The 20,073-nt window shown below is 49.0% G+C and overlaps 2 protein-coding genes across 4 annotated transcripts; one reads left to right on the top strand and one right to left on the bottom strand.

Moving 5' to 3' along the window:
• Nucleotides 1-7,993: 7,993 nt before the first annotated feature.
• LOC125511447 (probable polyamine transporter At3g13620) lies at nt 7,994-11,600 on the bottom strand. Its single transcript, XM_048676825.1, has 2 exons — nt 10,515-11,600; nt 7,994-8,947 (listed from the first exon to the last, which is right to left on the bottom strand). The coding sequence occupies exons 1-2, from the start codon at nt 11,452-11,454 to the stop codon at nt 8,340-8,342; spliced, it is 1,548 nt and encodes a 515-aa protein (XP_048532782.1). The 5' UTR covers nt 11,455-11,600; the 3' UTR covers nt 7,994-8,339.
• Nucleotides 11,601-16,138: 4,538 nt separating this feature from the next.
• Nucleotides 16,139-19,403, top strand: LOC125511448. 3 transcript variants are annotated; one of them, XM_048676826.1, is made up of 5 exons: nt 16,139-16,377; nt 17,078-17,457; nt 17,633-17,900; nt 17,983-18,624; nt 18,706-19,403. In XM_048676826.1, the coding sequence occupies exons 2-5, from the start codon at nt 17,189-17,191 to the stop codon at nt 19,033-19,035; spliced, it is 1,509 nt and encodes a 502-aa protein (XP_048532783.1). In that variant the 5' UTR covers nt 16,139-16,377; nt 17,078-17,188; the 3' UTR covers nt 19,036-19,403. The 3 variants fall into 3 exon arrangements, with proteins under 3 accessions (XP_048532783.1, XP_048532786.1, XP_048532784.1); XM_048676829.1 differs by having other exon boundaries at nt 18,049-18,624; XM_048676827.1 differs by having other exon boundaries at nt 17,093-17,457.
• The last annotated feature ends 670 nt before the right edge of the window (nt 19,404-20,073 follow it).

The raw sequence follows: 20,073 nt of genomic DNA on the forward strand, positions 1-20,073 counted from the left end.
CTTCGGACATGCCACCACACCACCCCGCATGTATGAGGGCCCGGTGCGACGCTCCGGTGGCATTGCTACCCCCAGTGCCCCGTCCCGCCTAACCCTGTAGCGTTTGACCATGGGATCTAGCCCTTTGACTTTGCACGGACGGGCTTTGACCAGTGGACCTCCGCACCCAGTTGTGTTAGGTCAGCCCATAGGAACACTTTGGAGCAACATCTGGGCCAGACCCACAGCAAGATCCCCTCCGTGTAGACCCCACGCGTCCGTTTCCCCCCTCCAGGTGCCGGTGGCGGCGCCGTCCGTGAGGGGGGCACACCCCGGACACGCGTGCCGGGCGTTTGCAACCGCCACAACACTTCCAGACTTGTGAGAGGCCGCCTACGCAAGATTTGGCGGCATGCTAGCCCCTGGAGGCCGCCGGCCATAGCCGTAGACGCGCGAAGGGCAGTCCGCGTAGAGGGAATTTTTCAGATACTTCTCCATCACCAAAAATTATGAAAAAATACCATCGTTCCTATAGCACATGTGCCCACATCATGCAAAAAAACTCATGATTTTATCGCGCTCCGAGTATTTAGTATATTGACGCCGCATCGTTACTGCAGAATCTCTACTACCGTGTCATCGTCGTCCGTGAGGGGGGGCCACGCCCCGGAGACGCGTCCCGCCTCTTCGGACATGCCACCACACCACCCCGCATGTATGAGGGCCCAGTGTGACGCTCCTGTGGCATTGCTACCCCCAGTGCCCCCGTCCCGCCTAACCCTGTAGCGTTTGACCACGGGAACTAGCCCTTTGACTTTGCACGTACGGGCTTTGACCAGTGGACCTCCCCACCCGGTTGTGTTAGGTCAGCCCATAGGAACACTTTGGAGCAACATCCGGGCCAGATGTTGCCGTGGGCCTATGGGCTGGCCTTACACAACCGGGTGGATACGTCTACTGCTCAAAGCCCGTCCGTGCAAAGTCAAAGGGGTAGATCTCGTGGTCAAACGCTACAGGGTTAGGCGGGACGGGGGCCCTAGGGGGGTAGCAATGCCACCGGAGCGTCGCACCGGGACCTCATACAAGCCGCGTGCCGGGTGCCTACGCCTGCCACCATGCTTATATAACCGTAGGAGGGCCACCGCAACACCTGGCGGCATTGCTACCCCCAGGTACCCCGTCCCATCTAACCCTGACACAGACGACCGCCGGGTCTATCCCTTTGACTTTCGCTGGACGTAGTTTGACCGGTGGACCTTTTCACCTTGTTGTCATAGCCCAGCCATAGCTACACCCCCCAACACAGTCCCGGCACAACCCACCCCAAGATTCCCTCTGCGTCGGCCCGACGTGGTCGTTTCCCCCCTCCGGGGCTCGGCGGCATCGACGCCCGTGAGGGGGGAGGGGGCACACCCCGGAGCCGCGTGCCTGCGCCTGCCACCACGTTTCCACAACCGTAGGAGGGCCCACCGCAACACCTGGCGGCATTGCTACCCCCCACAGGTACCCGGCCCGTCCCGTCTAACCTCTCCGTGACACGACGGAAGAAGGCCCGTGTGGGGGGCAATCGATATATGTTTTCTGTACATTTAAGTTAATGAAATTAGTATTGGAAAAAAATAAAAAATAATAAGAGAACATACAAAAATTATAAAAATATTATTAGAAATCTATGCCTACGGCAAAGCCGTCGGCATAGCTACGGCCACGGAACGGTAAAGCCCTGGATCGATGACGTGGTGTAGGGCGGGGATCAATGACGTGGCAAAAACCATGGGTCAGGCCTATGCCGACGGCCTAGCCGTCGGCATAGAAATGCCACCCCACGGGACCGGCGAACGACGCGGATCGATGACGTGGCGGCGCGACGGATCGATGACGTCGGCATAGCTATGCCGACGGCCACCGTTAGCCCGTCGGCGTAGCCTGACGCCGTCAAACTGCCGTCGCCGCCCGGGTAGACGGGCCCACGTGATATGCCGACGGCCTGCTCTATGCCGACGGCCCCCGTCGGTATATTCGGAGAAACGCCGACGGCCCCCGTTGGCATAGATGGCTATACGCCGATGGCATTTCTACGCTGACGGCTTTAGTTGGGCTGTCGGGGTTGCCCATATATGCCGACGGGGGCCATCGGCATAGATACGGCCGTCGGCAAAACAAGTTTTTCTGGTAGTGTACCCTGTATATGATCTAGTTAGCTCTTGTTCTTGGCCTTCAACGCTTGAAGTGTTTTTTTGTTGTTGTAATTATATATCACTATACTATTGTCAGGAGCAACCACTGGGGTTTCTACTCTTCATTTGTCAAGGACCAGCCGAACCTACTGGTAGACGGCAACTGTTGCAAATGCTGGCTAGTCATGGCTAGACTCGTGCATGTCTACGAAACAGCTACTTCTGGCTCTGGGACGTTTGTGAGGTGTAAAGAACGGTTTGTGATCAGCGACGACTGGGCGATCAAACCGGCATCCACCAGCATGATGAAGTCGCTGCCTTACAAGCTCAGTTCCGATGCAATTTTCCATGGCTTTGAGGAGGTGGAAGTATGTGTCGGCTGTGCGGAGGTGACACGCGATTTAGCGGCCATAAATTCAGTCCACACTCCACAGAAGTGCTAGCTGCCTAGGAGGCGAATCATTTTTATTTTCTTTGATACTGTGGAGTTGTATGATTTTGATCTGCCAACTTGTATTCTTGTGTGTTTTGTAGGTTGTCTCCATGCTGACGGTTTCTCTTTCGTCAGATACCATATTCACTGACGTGTTTCTACCCAAGGCAACTGAAGACCCGGCTGCCCGTGTCACTGTGAAATCAAGCGCTGCTCAGAAAATTCTGCGTCAACCAGATAAAGATTCTTCACCAGAAATCACGATCAAGCTCTTCTACGACAAGAAGGATAAGAAGGCCATGTATGCTGAATGCAAGCGTGAGTTCGTGGATGTGCTCCTCGGTTTCCTGACTTACCCACTCGGCTCTGTGATCAAGGACAAAGGTGCACATGCTGATGCTGCTCCCTCTAGGAAATCTCCAAAACGACAGTGCACCGCCCCTGCCGTCTGTCATCTCGGAGGCAGCTTCGATAATCTGTAAAGGCGCCGCCGGTCTGGAGGCAGCTGGATTCATAACAGGTGAGTACCCCGGACAGACGTTGCTGAATCCTTCCCTCAGCCCGTTCAGGAGGGACTGCGACGTTCCGACAGAAGCCGATGGGTTCTGCTTGACTCTGGCACCATATGGTGGCATGTCAAAGAAAACGTGCAATGGCTGTCACCCTGACCTCGTCGAAGATCGAGCTTATGTCGTAGACGACGATCTGCAGGTTCACCAGGCCTCTGCCATGTCTGTGGCGAAGCACTGGTTCATGAGGGACAAGGCCAATGTGGTGGAGACGGACGTGACCGTTGGGAAACCGGAGGTAATTAAGCTAGGATTTGCAGTTTCTTCTTATTACCCGATCAAGCTTGATGTGAATGATTCTGCTTTGTTTGCAGGCTGTTGCGCTCCTGCGAGCCATACTTACATCGAAGACGGCGCTGACCACGTGTTCATCCGCGGGCTGGAGGAACCACCTGCATGCCGCGATGATTCTGTAGCTCCGAAGGAAGCAAGCTGTCCGACTGTGCTCAGAAGAAAATCGGCAAGCTCTGGAGGTCGCGGTGAAGCTGATTGGTGATTCGTGAGTAGCGATGTTGAGACTTAAGAGTTAAGAGTTAAGACCAGTACGGTGAACAGTTAGTTTTGTTCTTATTTATGCGGAATTTGTCTGTGTTCCTCTTCAAATTGGGATTTACTTTTGATTCTATTGTGTGTATTTTGAAATGGTTTTGTGTTTTACAAGCTTTTGTCCGTTTTGGGGAAACCTAGAGTATATTGCGAAAAAGGGTTTTCCCCCGCTTTATATTATCAAGCATCACCGATTACAACCGCGAGCCGATACAAACACACACCTCACTACACACACCACACACTCAAGGCTAGATACAAAGGTGCCGGGCACCAACCCACCACTCCAACGACTATAAAGCACCAAAAAGATGAACAAAGAAGCGTCGCTTAGAGCCGATGGAGATCACCATGAGCAATCCACCGAGGAGAAATGAGATGGACAACAGCGGAGTGAGGACTCCAAAACGATGCCTCCAACAAGGAAACGACCAAAGCCGCCATCGTCCGATCCTGCAGATCAAGTTTTCACCTGGAGTAACCTGAAGGGAGAGGGAGCACCGCGACGGAGCCTGCACGGAGGATACGACGTCCACGGACGCCGCCGTCGTCGGCCAGTACAGAGCCTAGACAAGTGATGTACCCCGGAGCACCGATCCCTCCGACGCAACCTCACTCCGCCAACCACCTGTATCTATGCCGCCCGAGCAGCCATGTCTGCCCGCCCGCACCCGAGCCGCACAATCCGCCCAAGATCAACACGCCTCCCACCGTCAGGGCCGCCGCCCTGCATCCAGACCGTCCTGGAATCATCAAAGGAGCAAGCTTTGGCCAGTGCAAACCCCAACCATTGCCGAAAACTACAACGACCGTCCCGCCTCAAAACACCGAGTCAGCAACCAACAAGCACCGGGTTGTGGAAGTGGGACGGAAGGAGCGGCACACAGCCCCGACCGGCGACGGGCGGCTCGACCTCATCGAAGCCCTCATCCTATCGGCCTTCCCACCCGAAGCACTCTGCTTCGCCCCACCACGGCCAATGGCACCAACTAGCGAGAGGCCACTGACGGTGCGTCCGTCGAAGAAGGGGAGAGAACCGCCGCCATCGCATCCAAGGAAGAGCCACAAACAGCATGCCCGCGCCGCACGCCGCACGCCCAAGCCGGGAAGGAGACCCGGCCGGACCCCAGGACGCACACGCACCGCCACCACCACAACCACGCCACCAGCACTGCCACCCCTAAGCACGGCAACGCCGGCCGCCCGCGGCTCCTGCTGGACCCAGCCCTCGCCGCTGGAAGGAACCCCAGCGCCAGATCCCACGGGGTCCAACCGGGGCCATCCCGCGGTGTCCAACCGGGGCCATCCTGCGCGATCCTCCCGACGCAGCCACCCCATGGAAGAGCAGCTCCCCCACGCCAGAGGCCGGCCCAGCCAAGCCGGCAGCCGCTCCCGGCCCTCGCCGCCGCAGCCCTCGTCGCCGGCCACCGGATCTGACGAAGCAGCTATTGTTGCCTCGCCGCCCCAAGCCAGCACGCCCCGCCACCAGCTCCACGCAGCCGCCGCGGCGCCGTCGACCCGCTGCGCCCACCACACAGCAGCCCGGGGTGCCGCCCTACGCCATCGCCGCGCACCTCGCCTGACCATGTGTCTCGCGCCACAGGGCCCCAGGGGAGGTGGGAGAGGAACCCCGCCGCCACTGACGCCAGCCGGGCTTCGCCCGGTGGCGGCGTGGCGCCCTCCAGTGGCGGCGGGGAGGGGGAGCTGGCGGGCGGCGGCTAGGTTTTCGCAGTACCGTCCGCGAGAGCGGCTCGGCGAGCAGAGGAGTTGTAACCTAGATTATATTTCTGAGCAGTTGTACTCCTCGAGTCATGGTGGACTCTTCGTAATTGACGTGAAGAGTGTTAGGTATACTTTTTTCTTTAGCTAAAACCTGGAACAAAAATTCCTCAGATTTAATCCTCAAACCACTTGGTCAGTGGAAAGGAAAAATGATGCGTGAAGGGCTAGATGACTCGGTTAAAATGCCGGGGGCTTCTTTCGGAGGAGCTGCTCTCCCACGAATGCAGTTGAGTTGTGACGGCCATGCGGGTTCATTGTGGGCCCTCATTGGCTGCCCAACTGAGCCGTCCATTTTTCAGATAAATGAATTGAGCTACACAAATTATGGCTACCTAAATACTCCCTTTGTCTGGAAATATTTGTCATCAAAATGGATAAAAAGGGGTGTATCTAGAACTAAAATACATCTAGATACATCCCCTTTTTATTTATCTTGATGACAAGTATTTCCAGACGAAGGGAGTACGAACACTGTCTATAAACTTCCATTAAAAAATTGTTTATAAGCTTGATAAAGATGTCTGAAGGGCGTTTTCAGAATCTACAGACTCGGCTCACTAAACGGTTGATACAATGGGGGGATGGCCTCTTGGCGCAACCGGGGAGAGAAGTGTTGATAAAGTCGGTTGCGCAAGCGCTCCCAACTTATATTATGGGCGTCTTCAAGTTACCGTTTTCAGTTTGTGATGATCTTACACGCATGGTGCGGAATTTTTATTGGGGATCGGCAAAGGGTAAAAGAAAGGTGCACTGGAAGAATTGGGACCATCTCTTGCAGCCCAAGGACAGAGGAGGAATTGGTTTTCGAGATTTTCGGCTGTTTAACCAGGCCTTGTTGGCTAGGCAGATGTGGAGGCTTTTAACGAGCCAGACAGCCTGTGTGCTAGGGTCTTAAAAGCACGTTATTACCCAGATGGCAAGTTGGAAGACACTGTTTTTGCTGGGAACGGGTCATCATCTTGGCAGGCTATATGCCATGGCCTGGAACTGTTGAAAAAGGGGCTGCTATGGAGAGTAGGGGACGGGGCAAGCATAAGGGTGTAGCGGGATAGCTGGATCCCGAGACCCTTCTCATATAAACCGATCTCTCCTCAAGGGCGTTGCCGTATTCGGTTTGCTTCTGGTCTGCTAAACACTAATGGGTCTTGGAAAGTTGAGCTCCTTCGGGAATATTTTGTGGCTGTAGATGTACATGACATAATGAAAATTCGTGCATCTCCTAGAATGGAGGGAGATGTGATCGCTTGGGGCCCCAGCAGACATGGTATTTTTACAGTTAAATCACCTTACGAATTGGCTTTCGAAGAGGCTCATCGCAGCTCTGCGGTGGCGTCGAGTTCTGCGCCTTCGGGAAGCCGTGCTTGCTGGGACTTCATATGGAAGTGTGACCCCCCCCCCCAACGGTGAAGCACTTCGCTTGGCGCCTGTCGAATGATGCACTACCCACATGGCAGAGGAAGCACCGTATTGGGCTGGAAACCACATGTATGTGTCCGGTATGTGGAGCAGAAGAGAAGGATAACTTTCATCCGTTCGTGCGCTCCCAGTTTGGGCGTGATCTGTTTGTGGCCATGGCCAAGGTGTGGAGGCTCCCGGATGTCACATCAATACTTAACAACGGGAAAGAATGGCTGCTACACGTCCTGGATCCTCTTACAAACCTTGAGCAAACAATGTTACTAATGATTTTTTGGAGGAGTTGGTTTGTCCGGAACGAGCTAGTTCATGCTAAGCCTGCCCCGCCTATGGAAGTCTCTCTAAGATTTCTGCAAAGCTATCTGGTGTCCTTGGTTGGTATCAAGCAGAATCCACAGGCTGACCCAGCCAAAGGCAAAACTTATATCGAATTGAAAGATACAGTGAGAAGGGGGAGAAGAGTTGGTGATCAGGACGAACGGAGTTGGACTACGCCCGAGCCAGGGTGGTGCAAATTGAATACTGATGGATCTTTTGTTGCGTCAGATCAAGCGGGTGCGGGCATGATCTTACGTGATCATCGCGGGGCTATTAACTTCTCATCATGCAGGGTGTTGTTTTCGTGCAGAGACTCCCTTGAGGCGGAGTTGTGCGCGTGTATGGAAGGCTTGTCCCTTGCCTTGCAGCGGAGCGAGTTGCCGATCGTGGTGGAGATGGACTCTCTCGAAGCGATCTCTCTCATATCAAGCTTGGATGCGGATCGCTCAGTTTACTCTTCTATTGTTAGAGAGATTAAGCACTTAATGGGTTTAAGAAAGACTTGTATTTCTCATATAGTTAGATCTCAAAATAAAGCTAGTGATTGCTTAGCTAAGTTTGCTAGAACCCAAGGCAGGACCTTGACTTGGTTAGGAGTTGGTCCAGATGAAGTAGTGGAAATAGCATCCTTTGATTGTAAAGACGTTGTGATTGAGTAATGCAATGCTATTTCTCCCGCAAAAAAAAAATACTCTCGCCCGTCATCTAAATTATAAGAGCTTGGTTCTGTGGCATGTAATGTTGCACTAATACGAAAATGATTCTAAGCTCCATGAATAAAACAAGAAAATTCTTTACTAACGTACAAAACCACTGCTACACATTGATGACCATGGAAGATAATTACAATCAGTATATTGGCATAAGGTAACTGTAGCTTAACTACTCCAAGAACTGAACTGAACTGAACTTTAATTAGGCTTGTGCGTTTGATGACATATTTCGAATTTGCAACTGTTGCAATGTCATTTATCCTCCCTGAAAGGCTAAGATATACATGCAACTTGATAGTATTGCAGACTTGGAATTGTTTTGTTTGCTCCAAATTCAGCTCATCCAATAACAACTACTCACCAAAGCTTCAACTCAGCTGTGGAAAAACATGAGGCATGGCCACTTTTAAGCTAATCGATAGTTTCTGACCCCCGGAACCAGATGATAGTCATCTCCAGTAGTATCCTGTTGAGGGTCAGCAGAAACTGTGTTGTTGAACCTGAGCAACTTCTTGGCCTTGCACACCCTCATGACGCCATGCCACCCGACGCCGAGCATAGTCAGCCCCGCGGCGAGGGCGAATACCTTCCACTCAGCCACCACACACACGTAGGCCAGGAACGCGGATGGCACGGCACACATTGCCACAAGCGCGGGCAACGGTAGCGGCACACGGTAAGGGCGCTTCATCGCTGGGTGCTTGGCGCGGAGCCAGAGGAAGGATGCGAACTCGAGCAATGTGCCGAGGCTGTACAAGAAGTTGGCCGTGGCGACAACGTCGTCGAAGCAGAGGAAGGAGACAACGATCGTGACGACGGTCGACAAGGTGATAGCCACCCACGGGGTGCCGGTGCTGGCAGCGCGACGGGAGAAGAAAGCCGGGAGGAGGCCCATGTCCGCCATGCCGAGGAGCTGGAACGCACCGCTGCTCATCTGAGCTTCGAACATGCCGATGGAGGAGATCACTGCGCCGGCTCCCGTCCAGTATTTGAGCCATGTGCCCCCGATGATGCCTACACAACAAAATTACATTGATTTTCCATATGACCGTAAATCTGTCACCGCCGATGAGGGGTGTTGTGGCGGCCTTGCTTCCACCCTCACCCACCAGTAATTCATCACATTGGATCGGGTGAGCGCAGGGGATGTTATTTGTTGTCGTTCAGCTTTCTTGGAGCTGACCCGGAAGATGAAAACATCAGCGTTATGGTTATGTAAGCTCTTTAAATGATTGCCTATGGCATATCAAAATTTCTTCAACTTCATTTTCAGTGCTTGCGTAAAAGTCAAACCATATAATATTATGGCATGTGTTTCAAGATGAGCATGCCCTACGATGTTGTTGTGAGATGGGACATGGTACATGCACGTAATGTGATGTGTTATAGAGCCTTTTTTCAGAATTTTTGATGTCTCGAGAAGGCCTTAAAATATGTACTTGAAAGTGAAAGCACATGCTCAATACATATTTCCATTCTCGACACCCACTCTAGGAAGTTATGTTTTTTGTAGAAAGAAAAAAGTGAAGCCATGTTGTGTTTGTAGTTTAGGGTGGATATATAAGTAGTACAACCTCCATCCCAAATTACTTGTCTTAGATTATATATTTAAATATGTACATCCTTATCTTGACAAATCTAAATTCCTTTTTAAATAGTTCATCCTTATTTAAATCAAACACTATCACTTCAACCAAGAAAAGTAAACAAACTAACTTTGGCAAGCCCTCTTTCAAACCTAAAACGGCATGTCCATAGATGTTTATTTTTTCCAGGAGTATGTGTACTAGATTTTCAAACTTTTTTGAGAAACACACGATTTCCATTTAGCCACGTGGCAATGAAATGTCAAATGGGCCGGGCTGTCACACTTTTGTAGGATGTATCGAATGGAATATAAGTTAATGTTGTGTTTGTGGTTGATGCTGCGTTTTGGGATCATGATAATATGGGTGCGCGTGTGGTGCAGTCATCCGAGATAGTGCGGGTATGTTCTTCTGTGCGGCTACAACAAAGCTTGATCATGTGCCAGATGCTTTTACTGTCGAAGCTACAGCCCTAGTAGAAGGTCTAAAACTTGCTAATTCTGTTGGCTGCAGCTCCATTCTGGTACAGATGGACTGTTTGAATCTTGTCGAAACTCTACAGCAAAATACAGGCCACTCCACAATAGCAGCTCCAATTCTGGAGGATTACCGGTTACTGTTACTCGATTTCAGGAAGGTTATTTTAGAGCATTGTAATCATGAATCTAATATGATAGCTCATGTGCTAGCGCAAAATGGACGTGTAGATCCATCAAACTTGTGGTTGGACTCACCTCTGACATTTATTTTGAAATTCTTAACGGATGATGTAAGCGTTGGTTAAATTATAAATAAAGCTAGCTATAATGGCCTTTTCCTAAAAAAAATGTTATGTTTGTGGTTTAGGGTGGATATAAATAGTACAACCTCTCTCCTAAATTACTTATTATCTTACATTAGGTATTTAGATACATCCGTATCTTGACAAATCTAAAAAAATTAACTAGGGACGGAGGGAGTATTTGGATCCGGGGATGCAACTTTATACTACGTACCTGCCGCGTCAGCCAAGTAGCCGTTGACCCAGGCATCCGGCGACGCGTCGGTGGCGCCGGTCGCGGCCATAAGCGGCAGCAGGTAACTGCCGGCGATCAGAACAACGGCGACTGCCAGTGCCCGCGGGAACGTCTGCTCGGGCCGCTCCACCTCGCCGGCCATCGTGCTGGCGCAGTCCCAGTAGTTGAGGTTCCAGAACAGAGTGTTGAAGAAGAGCCTCCAGTCTTTCTTACCCTTCACCTGCAACGCCCACCGACTCGGCCTCACCTTGGGCACCGCCATGGCCGTCATCAGCACGAACGGGGCCAGCGACACGATCCCCAGCGCCACGGCGCCCCACCCGACAACGCTCACGCCGGCGTAGTTCACGAAGGAGAGGAGCAGCGTCATGCCGATGACCGCGCCGGTGCGCGCCCCGCCGGGCTGCGCGACCGCGGGGGCCACTCCGCTTCGGCCAAGGTAGTCGGCAATGAGGGCCGTGTAGGCGGCGACGTTGATGACGATGCTGAGGTACTTCCACATGCCGAGGAGGAAGCCGGCGAGCGGGCCGAAGGCGTGGTCGGCCCAGAGGACGAAGCCGCCGTTGCCCGGGAAGGCGGTGGAGAGCTCGGCCGTGATGAGCGACTCCGGGACGCCCCACGCGAAGGGGAAGACGAGGAAGCCGAGCAGGGTGAAGAGCGGCCCGGCTGCGAGGACGGCCTTCTCGGCGCCGTAGGGGCCGCCCGCCACCTCGAAGTAGATGAGGAAGACGAGCGGGATCAGAGTGATCTTGCGCTTGTGGCCATAGACGGACAACGTCGGGCCTCCGCCTTGTTGCACAGTGTACCCATGCCGCAGTTGGTCTCCTGGTGTGTGCTCTTGCCGGACGACGCCGTGCAGTTCTTGTTGATCGTGGCTATGTGATGGTTGTTCGGTCGCTAGGAGGAATTCTTGGCTCATGGCGAGCTGCTTAGAAAGTACTACGTAGAGGAACAAGCTATCTATCGTACATTTTGGCAAAGTTGGTTCTAACTTCTAACTTCTAAGATGGGTGATTCTTGCCCATTTCGGGTGCTCACATTTGCCTGGTTGATTTGTTCTTTTTATTCGGTTGCTTTTGTGTAGCCTCCACCTATCAATTCGCCAACCACACCTACCTGTTAAGCCCCACTGAATTAATGGCTGCGATTGCAACAGGTGGACACACTGTCTCCCAATTAACTAAATGTCTCTTATCATCCACCAATAAACATTTTCTAAATACATTCAACTTTTTTATCAGTACCCTTTGACAATTAGACCATCGATAACATATAGAAAAGAGATAACATATAACTGTAGAAAGGTGTAGTACTAATATAAGACGTGATTTAAGAAGAAACAACATATACTGTAGAAAGGTAGAGTTCTTTCACCACAAGTACAGATATGCATATAGTGCTCAATGAAATCTAAGGCTCCCAGAAAATAGCAAACATCAAATTTAATGTAAAATAATCTTCAATCCAGACATGCGTTCAAAGACAGATAATAATAATAATAATAATAATAATAATAATAATAATAATAATAATAATAATAATAATTCTATCACTTTCTAAGTCAGACTCAAATTGGAAGATTCTGCCATTATCACATTGCCACATGAGGAGACCACCATCCACTAGATCACTGATTACAACTCAAATAAAACCACAATCATGAGCTCTCTTTATGAGCAAGTATATATATGCATATCATGTACGGCTGTATTGAAAAGGATATGAAATAAAGATCACCATGTCGGCCTTTTTTCTTTTGTCCTAAAATATGGTCCTAATTAACTGTCCATTTTACATGACAGATACACTATACCCACCAATAATAAATCTCTTCTCTCCGTCTAATATATTCTATAGGAAAATCCTTTCATGTTTTGCACATCCAACGAGAATTTCAATTGTTTTTATTGCATGCTCTTTCAAGTGTACTTTAAGTAAAAATAGCAGATGCTTTTATGAATTTTATGTAGCGTTTCATGAAGCAAGTCACATCATCCAAAATAAACCTACGCTTAATAAAGGATGTATGTGCAGGAGCCATAGCCTTATCTGCCACTGTTATAGTTCTATTATTAACTACTACTTTGGTACTAATAATTAAAACATAACAATACTGAAACAAATAGGTTTGTAGAGTTGTACTTTATCAGCTCCCTAACACTTAGGAAGCATGGTTAAAGTGTCATAATTAATTGTAACTAGATCTAACCTACCATGGTAAAATTGAATCAACGTAAATAGTTTGCTACAGGAGAGAGTACACTATAAGACATCGAAAGTAGGACCTACATGGAACTCACCACTAATTAGGGACAGTCGGTACCGTTTTCTCTGGATTCGGATAGCAAGGGTACAATTATATAGAGCTTATCAATGTTGTTCAATGGACCATTTTGTATTTTGTTGGCTGGCATAAAAGAGCTACCAACCAGCTGTTCACACCCAAATGATGTGAATATCCAGCTGGCATTCACGGGGGAGGCTGGTGCGAACGATCGTTCCCCGGGCGAGGGGGAAAGAGAGAACGAACTCAGTTTTTTAGGGGGCCTCCTCCTTTTCGAGAAAAACAAGGATGGTTAGCATTGGGTCCGTCGGGCCATTTGGGTTGGGACGCGCCGGTTTTTTTTCAGCGAACGAGTTCGTTCTCACCCCTAAAAAAAACCAGTTCGTTCTCACACCTAAAAAAAGTCCAAACCAAAGAAATTGCCAGCTAGCTTTTCTAAGATGAACCTCGTACATCAGTGCTAATTTTAGATTCTTTCATTTTTAGATAATAATGTTTTTTTGCAGGTAAAACTTGTATCACTCACATCACAGAAAATTGCAATCAATGTTGTTCAGCTCAATAGCTTCAGGTGGCCCAGACCTCAGCCAGCTCATAGTCCTTACTTTCTAAACGAGCAAAGTTCGCCAAAAAAATGCTAATTTTATTCTGATTGTCTCTTGATCGCAACACATGAAACATAAACTAAACTAACGGCCTCCACTACATGAATCATGGACATGCATTAAATCTTGTTACCTGCAGGTATGGGACAAGTTTCTACACCAGTGTGATGCAAAGAATTTCTTGCATATGCCACGTGGTAAAAGCATGCACTATTTTGGAACTGGTAAAACAATTTTGTAGTAATTTGGAAAAAAATTATATGCTTTGAACCACTAGTCGGTCGCACCATCGCCCGTCGAGGAACATCTTTTGACAGTGGCGTGGGAAATAGGATGAGAGAACATGATGGACATACGCGTACAATGCACCACTACCAGGGGCGGAGCCAGGATTTAAACATGAGGCGGCGAAGAACGTATATGCCGGGTAATAAAAAAAGCTACATCTTTATCGATGGATTTGCACTCTCACATATGTTTGAGCTAGAAGCAATGGACTTGAAAAAAGGAATATATTTTCCTTGTATTCTTTCTCCTCATCTTTCAATCATTGAAAAATTAAACAAAAGAGGGACACTAGATTTCTAAATTAGAATCAGCCTTATCAAATTAGTAAATTATAAACTATTTACTTCAAAGGAAGCAAAAATTTACCAGAATTACAATACAGCGGTGACATACCTTGATTCCTTGAAGTTGAATTTGATCTGTTCATGTATGATACTGGTAAAGCACACAAGTGGTCGTTGTCTCGTGGACTCTGATGGATTCAATCGCCGCGAAGTGGAGTGCCCTCTGCCGGTCTTCCCAGTCGAGAAGCGAGGGGCGGCGGTGCATGGTCTTTGGGCTAGAAAGTTGCCACGTTGGGCCATAATCAATTTAGCATTAAATAACAAATGGCAATACACTTTATACGTACAAACTACTGGTAGAAGTAGGAGAGAGGCGTTTTGGCACATGGGAGCATATGCTCTGGTTCCATGGGAAAAATATGCTCCTGGTTTTTAAAATGTCTAGTAAACATATTTTGAAATGTCACAAAATTCTGACAAAATGATTCCCGGCTACATTTTGATATTCTACGTGCATAGAAACTCATCTTGTGAAAAATCGGCAACTTTTATGTCACATGTGAAAATGACAAAATTTAGTGTTAAAAAAGGCTTTTCACGAGACATTATTTTGTCTTTTCTACACAAGGCGTATAAAATATCAGGTTTTCACAAAACTTGGCGTACACACGTACAATGTTTAGATGTACGCGTCAAATTTTAGTTTGAATTTTTTTGACATTTTGAAATATTTTTCAATGGCAGGAGCGTATGCTCCCATGTGCCAAAGTAAATTTCTATAGAACTAGCACGTAGTAACGAGATACTGTAGGGGGGGCAACGCGATGGGGGCCTGACCCCGGCTCGCAACCCCCGTCTCCGCCTCTGACCACTATGAGACGATCGTCGAGCGTATGCACATACTTTTTTTAATCAAATAGTGGATACACATATATACGCACGCTTGTATGTATCTTTATTTTAAAGGGGAGTCTGCGATGGTGTGACTTTTTCGTTCGGCCATACTTTTCTACCTAGGTACTTCCTCCCCTCTCCATCTTTTGAGTTTTATACATACCCACTTAGAGCATCTCTAGCAGACCCCGTATAATGCCGACCCGCAAAATGCGTTTACAGTTCGTTGAAAAACGGATTGGCGGGCTGATGCGGGCTGCGGTCGAGCAGACCCCGCGTAGCCGACCCGTAAAAGAGCATGTTCCGCGTCGACCCGCACACCGAAAACCCCCAATAAGAGAATTTGATAGCGATTCTGACAATTGAGTTCAAATTCGAACAATAAATCATAGTTCATGCGCAAATAAAAGCATAGTTCGAACCACCGCTATCGTGAGTGGCATCAGGTCATGAGCTACCAAAATGGCGAAAAGCGAAGCAAGTACAAGGGATCGAAGATGCATACCTTCCGGCCATTTCATCGAACACCTCGCCTACGATGGAAGCAGCATATCGTCGGGGAAGCTCTTGCCGGGGCGGAGGGCGTGGATGAAGGCGCCGGCCTCTTCATAGGAACCTTCTTGCGCTTCACGCCCGAAACCTTGCCCACCTTCTCCGGTGGTGGCCGGGCAGATCGCGCAACGGCGGCGGCGCCGCCCGGCGCGCGTGCCTTCTCGGTGGGGCCAGCCAGATTTCTGCCCTGCACGACCACCGGAGCGACGGCGGGGGCGACATGACCGGTGACGAGATCTGCCGGAGGGGATTCACGTGCGCGGCCTCCATGATGACGGGGGATGGTTAGGAGGCTTCCATGGCGGCGAAGAATGGCCGGGGAAGATAGACCGGAGCGGGCGGTGGCGGGGCAATGTCGGGCGAGGGGGGGGGGCTTAGGTGGTGGAGCACGGGAGTCTAGGCGGGTTGACATAGGTGGTATACAGGAAAACAAGTTATAACATTCTTTATGAACTATCGGGAAACTGTAATGATCATTATGTTCGTTTACAAATGTATGGATGCTTTTTATTCATTTCATTGTCTCCGGTATTGTTTTCTACATATTCTAATAATTTACTGCATATTCTACTTTTATTCAGTAGCTTCTGTTTTTAATCCTAAATTTGAAATGTTTGGAACGTGACAAGACGAAATCTTGAGACGTTAAGAAATGGGCCGGCTTCTGTCATCCCGGAGTAAAAAGCGGAGTACCTCCTCCAAAGCGAAATAAAAAAAAAAGGAGAGGGAGAGAAGGAAATTACGGGAGAGGAGCAGAGCAGAGAGCAGAGAGCAGCGGCCGGACGCCGCAAGCCCGACCCAGACCGCGCAGCCGCCGATCGCCGTCGCCGCCGCAGATCGCCCTGCGCCCTCGCCGTGGCTCGCCTGGCGGGCCGGTGGTAGCAGGCGAGCAGCTCCACTCTCTGAAGCCGAGTCCCGCTGCCATCTCCTCTACGGTTCGCGTCCGATTCCCCTCACCGTGTTTCTTTCAGTTTGCTTCGAGGACCTGATCTATTGAGCGGTTCAGAGACTGGATTTGATAAAGCGTAGCTGATTCCTCTCAGACTGTACGTTTAGGGTTCAGATTGAGGTTGTACGGATTGGTCCACCTTGATTTGTTTTGACCTGGTGTAATATGTCTAAAATTATGATTGACATGTCCATTCTGCTGGCTGCTTATGTTAGTGCAAACAAATGTTGGTCAAGCAATTTGGTAGGAGTATCTAAGTGTTCATAGTTAATAAAGTTTCAGTGGGTTCACTTCTTTTAACTTGTCGAAGATTTTTGAAGTTAACATGCAGTTCTGTGTCCTGCCAGAATTAAACTGTTCGCCATCGAGACTTAGCAACTGAGTATTATCCCCAAATAAATCTTTAGCTTTCAAAACTTCGGCTGGTGCCAACGACTTTGTTTGCGGTTTGGTCCCCTTTTGGCTATTTTGCAATAGTTGATCAATGCTATAGATGAGTTTAACTTATACTTTCCTCTGTTTCAAAATAATTGAAGTTCTAGGAAGTATCAGTAAGCACTTTGACCGCTACTTCTTGATCGTTGTACAATGCCAGTTTGCCGCCATTCACATCTTGATGATGATTTTTTATGCATGCTGCTGTTTAGGACAACCATTGCTCGTTAATTATATCTATGGTGATACAGATCTGATACTTGCAGCTGCATTCCACCACTGCTTGAACTTCGTCCAAAACACTACTTGCGGCTGCATTAAACCTCTGATTGGCGAAGGGCTAGGAACAGATAAGCTGACGTATGGGCATCATCAAGATCAAGCTCGCCGTGGACAGGCCGCGGAACCGTGTGTTGTTCGCTGACGCGGGCTCCGACTTCGTCGATGTCCTCCTATCCTTCCTCACTCTGCCGCTCTCTGCACTCCAGTCCTGCGCAACAGGCGCGTCATCCTTGCGGGGATGCCTCTCCAACCTCTGCGACAGCGTCGACCACCTCAGAAACAGTAGCCTGCTGAAGGTTGAGGCCTGCCATGGCATGCTTCTCACGCCTGCTCACACCAATGAGTTCCAGTATGCACACACACACACACACACACACACACACACACACACACACACACACACACACACACATATATATATATATATATATATATATATATATATATATATATATATAACCCTCTTGGTGTACTGAAAAGAACTCTATATGTGCTCTAAATTCTTATTCTTGATCTACTGCCAGGCTCTGCAAGTCAACTCACAGTACCAATGACCTTGAGATTTCCAGGCTCTGCAAGTGTTCCCTAGTTATGGCTAGAGTGTTGCATGTCTACGAGCAAGTAGGCTGCAAAGAGACGTTTGTAGGTGGCAAAGAACGGTATGTGATCAGTGATGACATGAAAATCAAGCCAGCATCCACCAGCACCATGCTATTGCTGCTTCAGGCGTTCGATTCTGATGGTATCGGTCATGGCTTTGAGGAGGTGGAAGTGAGCGTCTCCAGGACACAAGTAAGGTTTTTTGATGGCATCGTTTATAGAGTGGAATCAATTTTTTACTGTTTACCTGGAGTACTCACTTATAATTTTTTAGGTTTTATCCATGTTGAAGGCCTTTCTTTCGTCAGACACCGTACTAACTGATGCATTTCTATCAAAGGGAACTGATAATCATAAGGCCACTCATGCCAATATGACACCGATCATCCGTCAGAATATTATTCCATTGGATCAAGATTCTGCAGGTTCAGAATGGAAGATAAAGGTCTTTTACCACACCCGTGAAAAGAAGGTCATGTATGCCGAATGCAACCATGAGTTTGTCGACATGCTCCTCGGATTCTTGACTTACCCTATCAGCTGTGTGATCAAGAACATGGGGGCTGGCACTTGCCATCTTGGCAGGTGCTTCGACAATCTCTATAGAAGCGTCACTGATCTCGACGATGTTGGGCGCTTAACAGGTGTCCTCTCCAATATGATGTTCATGGATCCAGGCGTTATGCCATTTGACATTTTTACCAACATCAAGTCATACCGGGCGCTTGCCTGCCGGTGCCCGAAGGATGATAACACACATTATTGCTGGCATCCTGAGCTTGTTGAGGGTGGGAACTATGTCGTCAGCGATGATCTACTTGTGCATCAGGCTTCTGCCATGTCTATCATGAAGCATTGGTGTGGGATAGACAAGGCTAACGTACTGCAGATGGGCATTGCTGTCGGGAAACGGGAGGTATGCTTGTGAAATGAATGCAGAATTGCTAAATTCAGTTTGCTGTGATTTTCGTGAGCGTTTCTGGACCTTGTCTTGCAGGCTGTTGCGCTGCTGCGAGCATTGCTGACTTCAGAGACGGCACTGACTGATGTGTTCATCAGCAGGCTGGAGGAGATGCAGATATTTGTCAAGTTCCCTTGGGGTAAGACCATAACCGTGCAGGTTGTGAGATCCGATACGATTGCCACCATCAAGAGCAGGATGAAGGATAAGGTGTCGATGCCGACTGGATGGCGTCATAAATTGCTGTATGCTAGCAGATATCTTAGAGACTCGTGCACTGTTGCTGACTATAACATCACCAGAGAATCTACCATCACCTGTGAATTTCACAAGCTGATGCCTACAGCCGGTCAGGATGAAGCCTGATCAACTTGATGGCTACATCCGGTAGATCGAGATGAAGCTCTGGTGGAAGTTTTATTTGCCTCTGTTTAGTTTGACCAGTGGTGGTGCCATGTTCTCCTATTTGGGCTTACGCCTGCCTGAACACTTCCATTCCAAGCCACAAGGGGCACCAGACAAGTTTACAAGAAGATTTGTAAGGAGAAAAGGGGAATTAAATTACAAAGAATGCATTCTCCCAGAGAGGTGAAACAACATAGAAGCCCAATCTCGCACAAGGGCTTGTTTCGCAAGGCCCTGACATTCACGCTCTCCTGTAAATCTGTGAATTTGGTTGATGCTAAAAATCTGTATCACATCACTATTAGTGCAGCATTGCCTGTTATATGACAGTGTGTTTGTCTACAGTGAAGCATGGCTAGATTCTCTGTCTTGATGCAAGGCGACATGATCATCGATGACATTTAGACATCCTGCTTCGGTTTCGGTATAAGCATCATTCAGATAAGAACTAGCAACAAGTTACTCTTGGCATATTCCCCTCAGGAACAACAGCTAGCTATAATTGAGAAGCGAACCTGATGATCCTTAGCTACCGTGGTGGTAGAACTCAGCATGGATGGTGGCTTCTCTGCGAATGCCACAATGAGCCAGGGTCCACGGATCCTGCAGGAATTTACCACTGTGGACCAACACACAAGACCCCGTTAGCTTCCCGCTCGTCTGCATCTTACTCCTCGCAGCAGCAACTGTGTCGGAGCTTGCCACGTCAACGGTGATGGCCTCGCCTGCTGCGAAGATATTGACAAAGATTTGCATCTTCTCCACTGATGGCGAACATGTTCTTCTTTTCGGAGGTGGCAATTTTTGTGCTTCCTGCATAAACCTCCCCTTCAACGCATCTGTCACCGTAGTCTCTGAATTGATCACCCCTCACAGTAGCGCATCAGTCTGCAAGAGTCTGATCCACACAAGAAACTTGTAAAAAAACTAAAGCTATCGACTGCCATGACTCATTAGTGTGATGCAAATAATTTCTTGTAGATGCCACATGGGTAAGAT

The sequence above is a fragment of the Triticum urartu genome, chromosome 5 (genome assembly GCF_003073215.2).
Source record: "Triticum urartu cultivar G1812 chromosome 5, Tu2.1, whole genome shotgun sequence".
Lineage (NCBI taxonomy): Eukaryota > Viridiplantae > Streptophyta > Magnoliopsida > Poales > Poaceae > Triticum > Triticum urartu.

What these genes read in the sequence shown, in the direction of transcription:
- LOC125511448 (XM_048676826.1), top strand. Translation starts at nt 17,189, where the DNA reads ATGGGCATCATCAAGATCAAGCTCGCCGTGGACAGGCCGCGGAACCGT. An exon ending in GCTCACACCAATGAGTTCCA is followed by an intron (nt 17,458 to 17,632) that starts GTATGCACACAC and finishes ATCTACTGCCAG; the next exon opens with GCTCTGCAAGTCAACTCACA. An exon ending in TGAGCGTCTCCAGGACACAA is followed by an intron (nt 17,901 to 17,982) that starts GTAAGGTTTTTT and finishes ATAATTTTTTAG; the next exon opens with GTTTTATCCATGTTGAAGGC.
- LOC125511447 (XM_048676825.1), bottom strand. Translation starts at nt 11,454, where the DNA reads ATGAGCCAAGAATTCCTCCTAGCGACCGAACAACCATCACATAGCCAC. An exon ending in CTACTTGGCTGACGCGGCAG is followed by an intron (nt 8,948 to 10,514) that starts GTACGTAGTATA and finishes TTTGTTGTGTAG; the next exon opens with GCATCATCGGGGGCACATGG.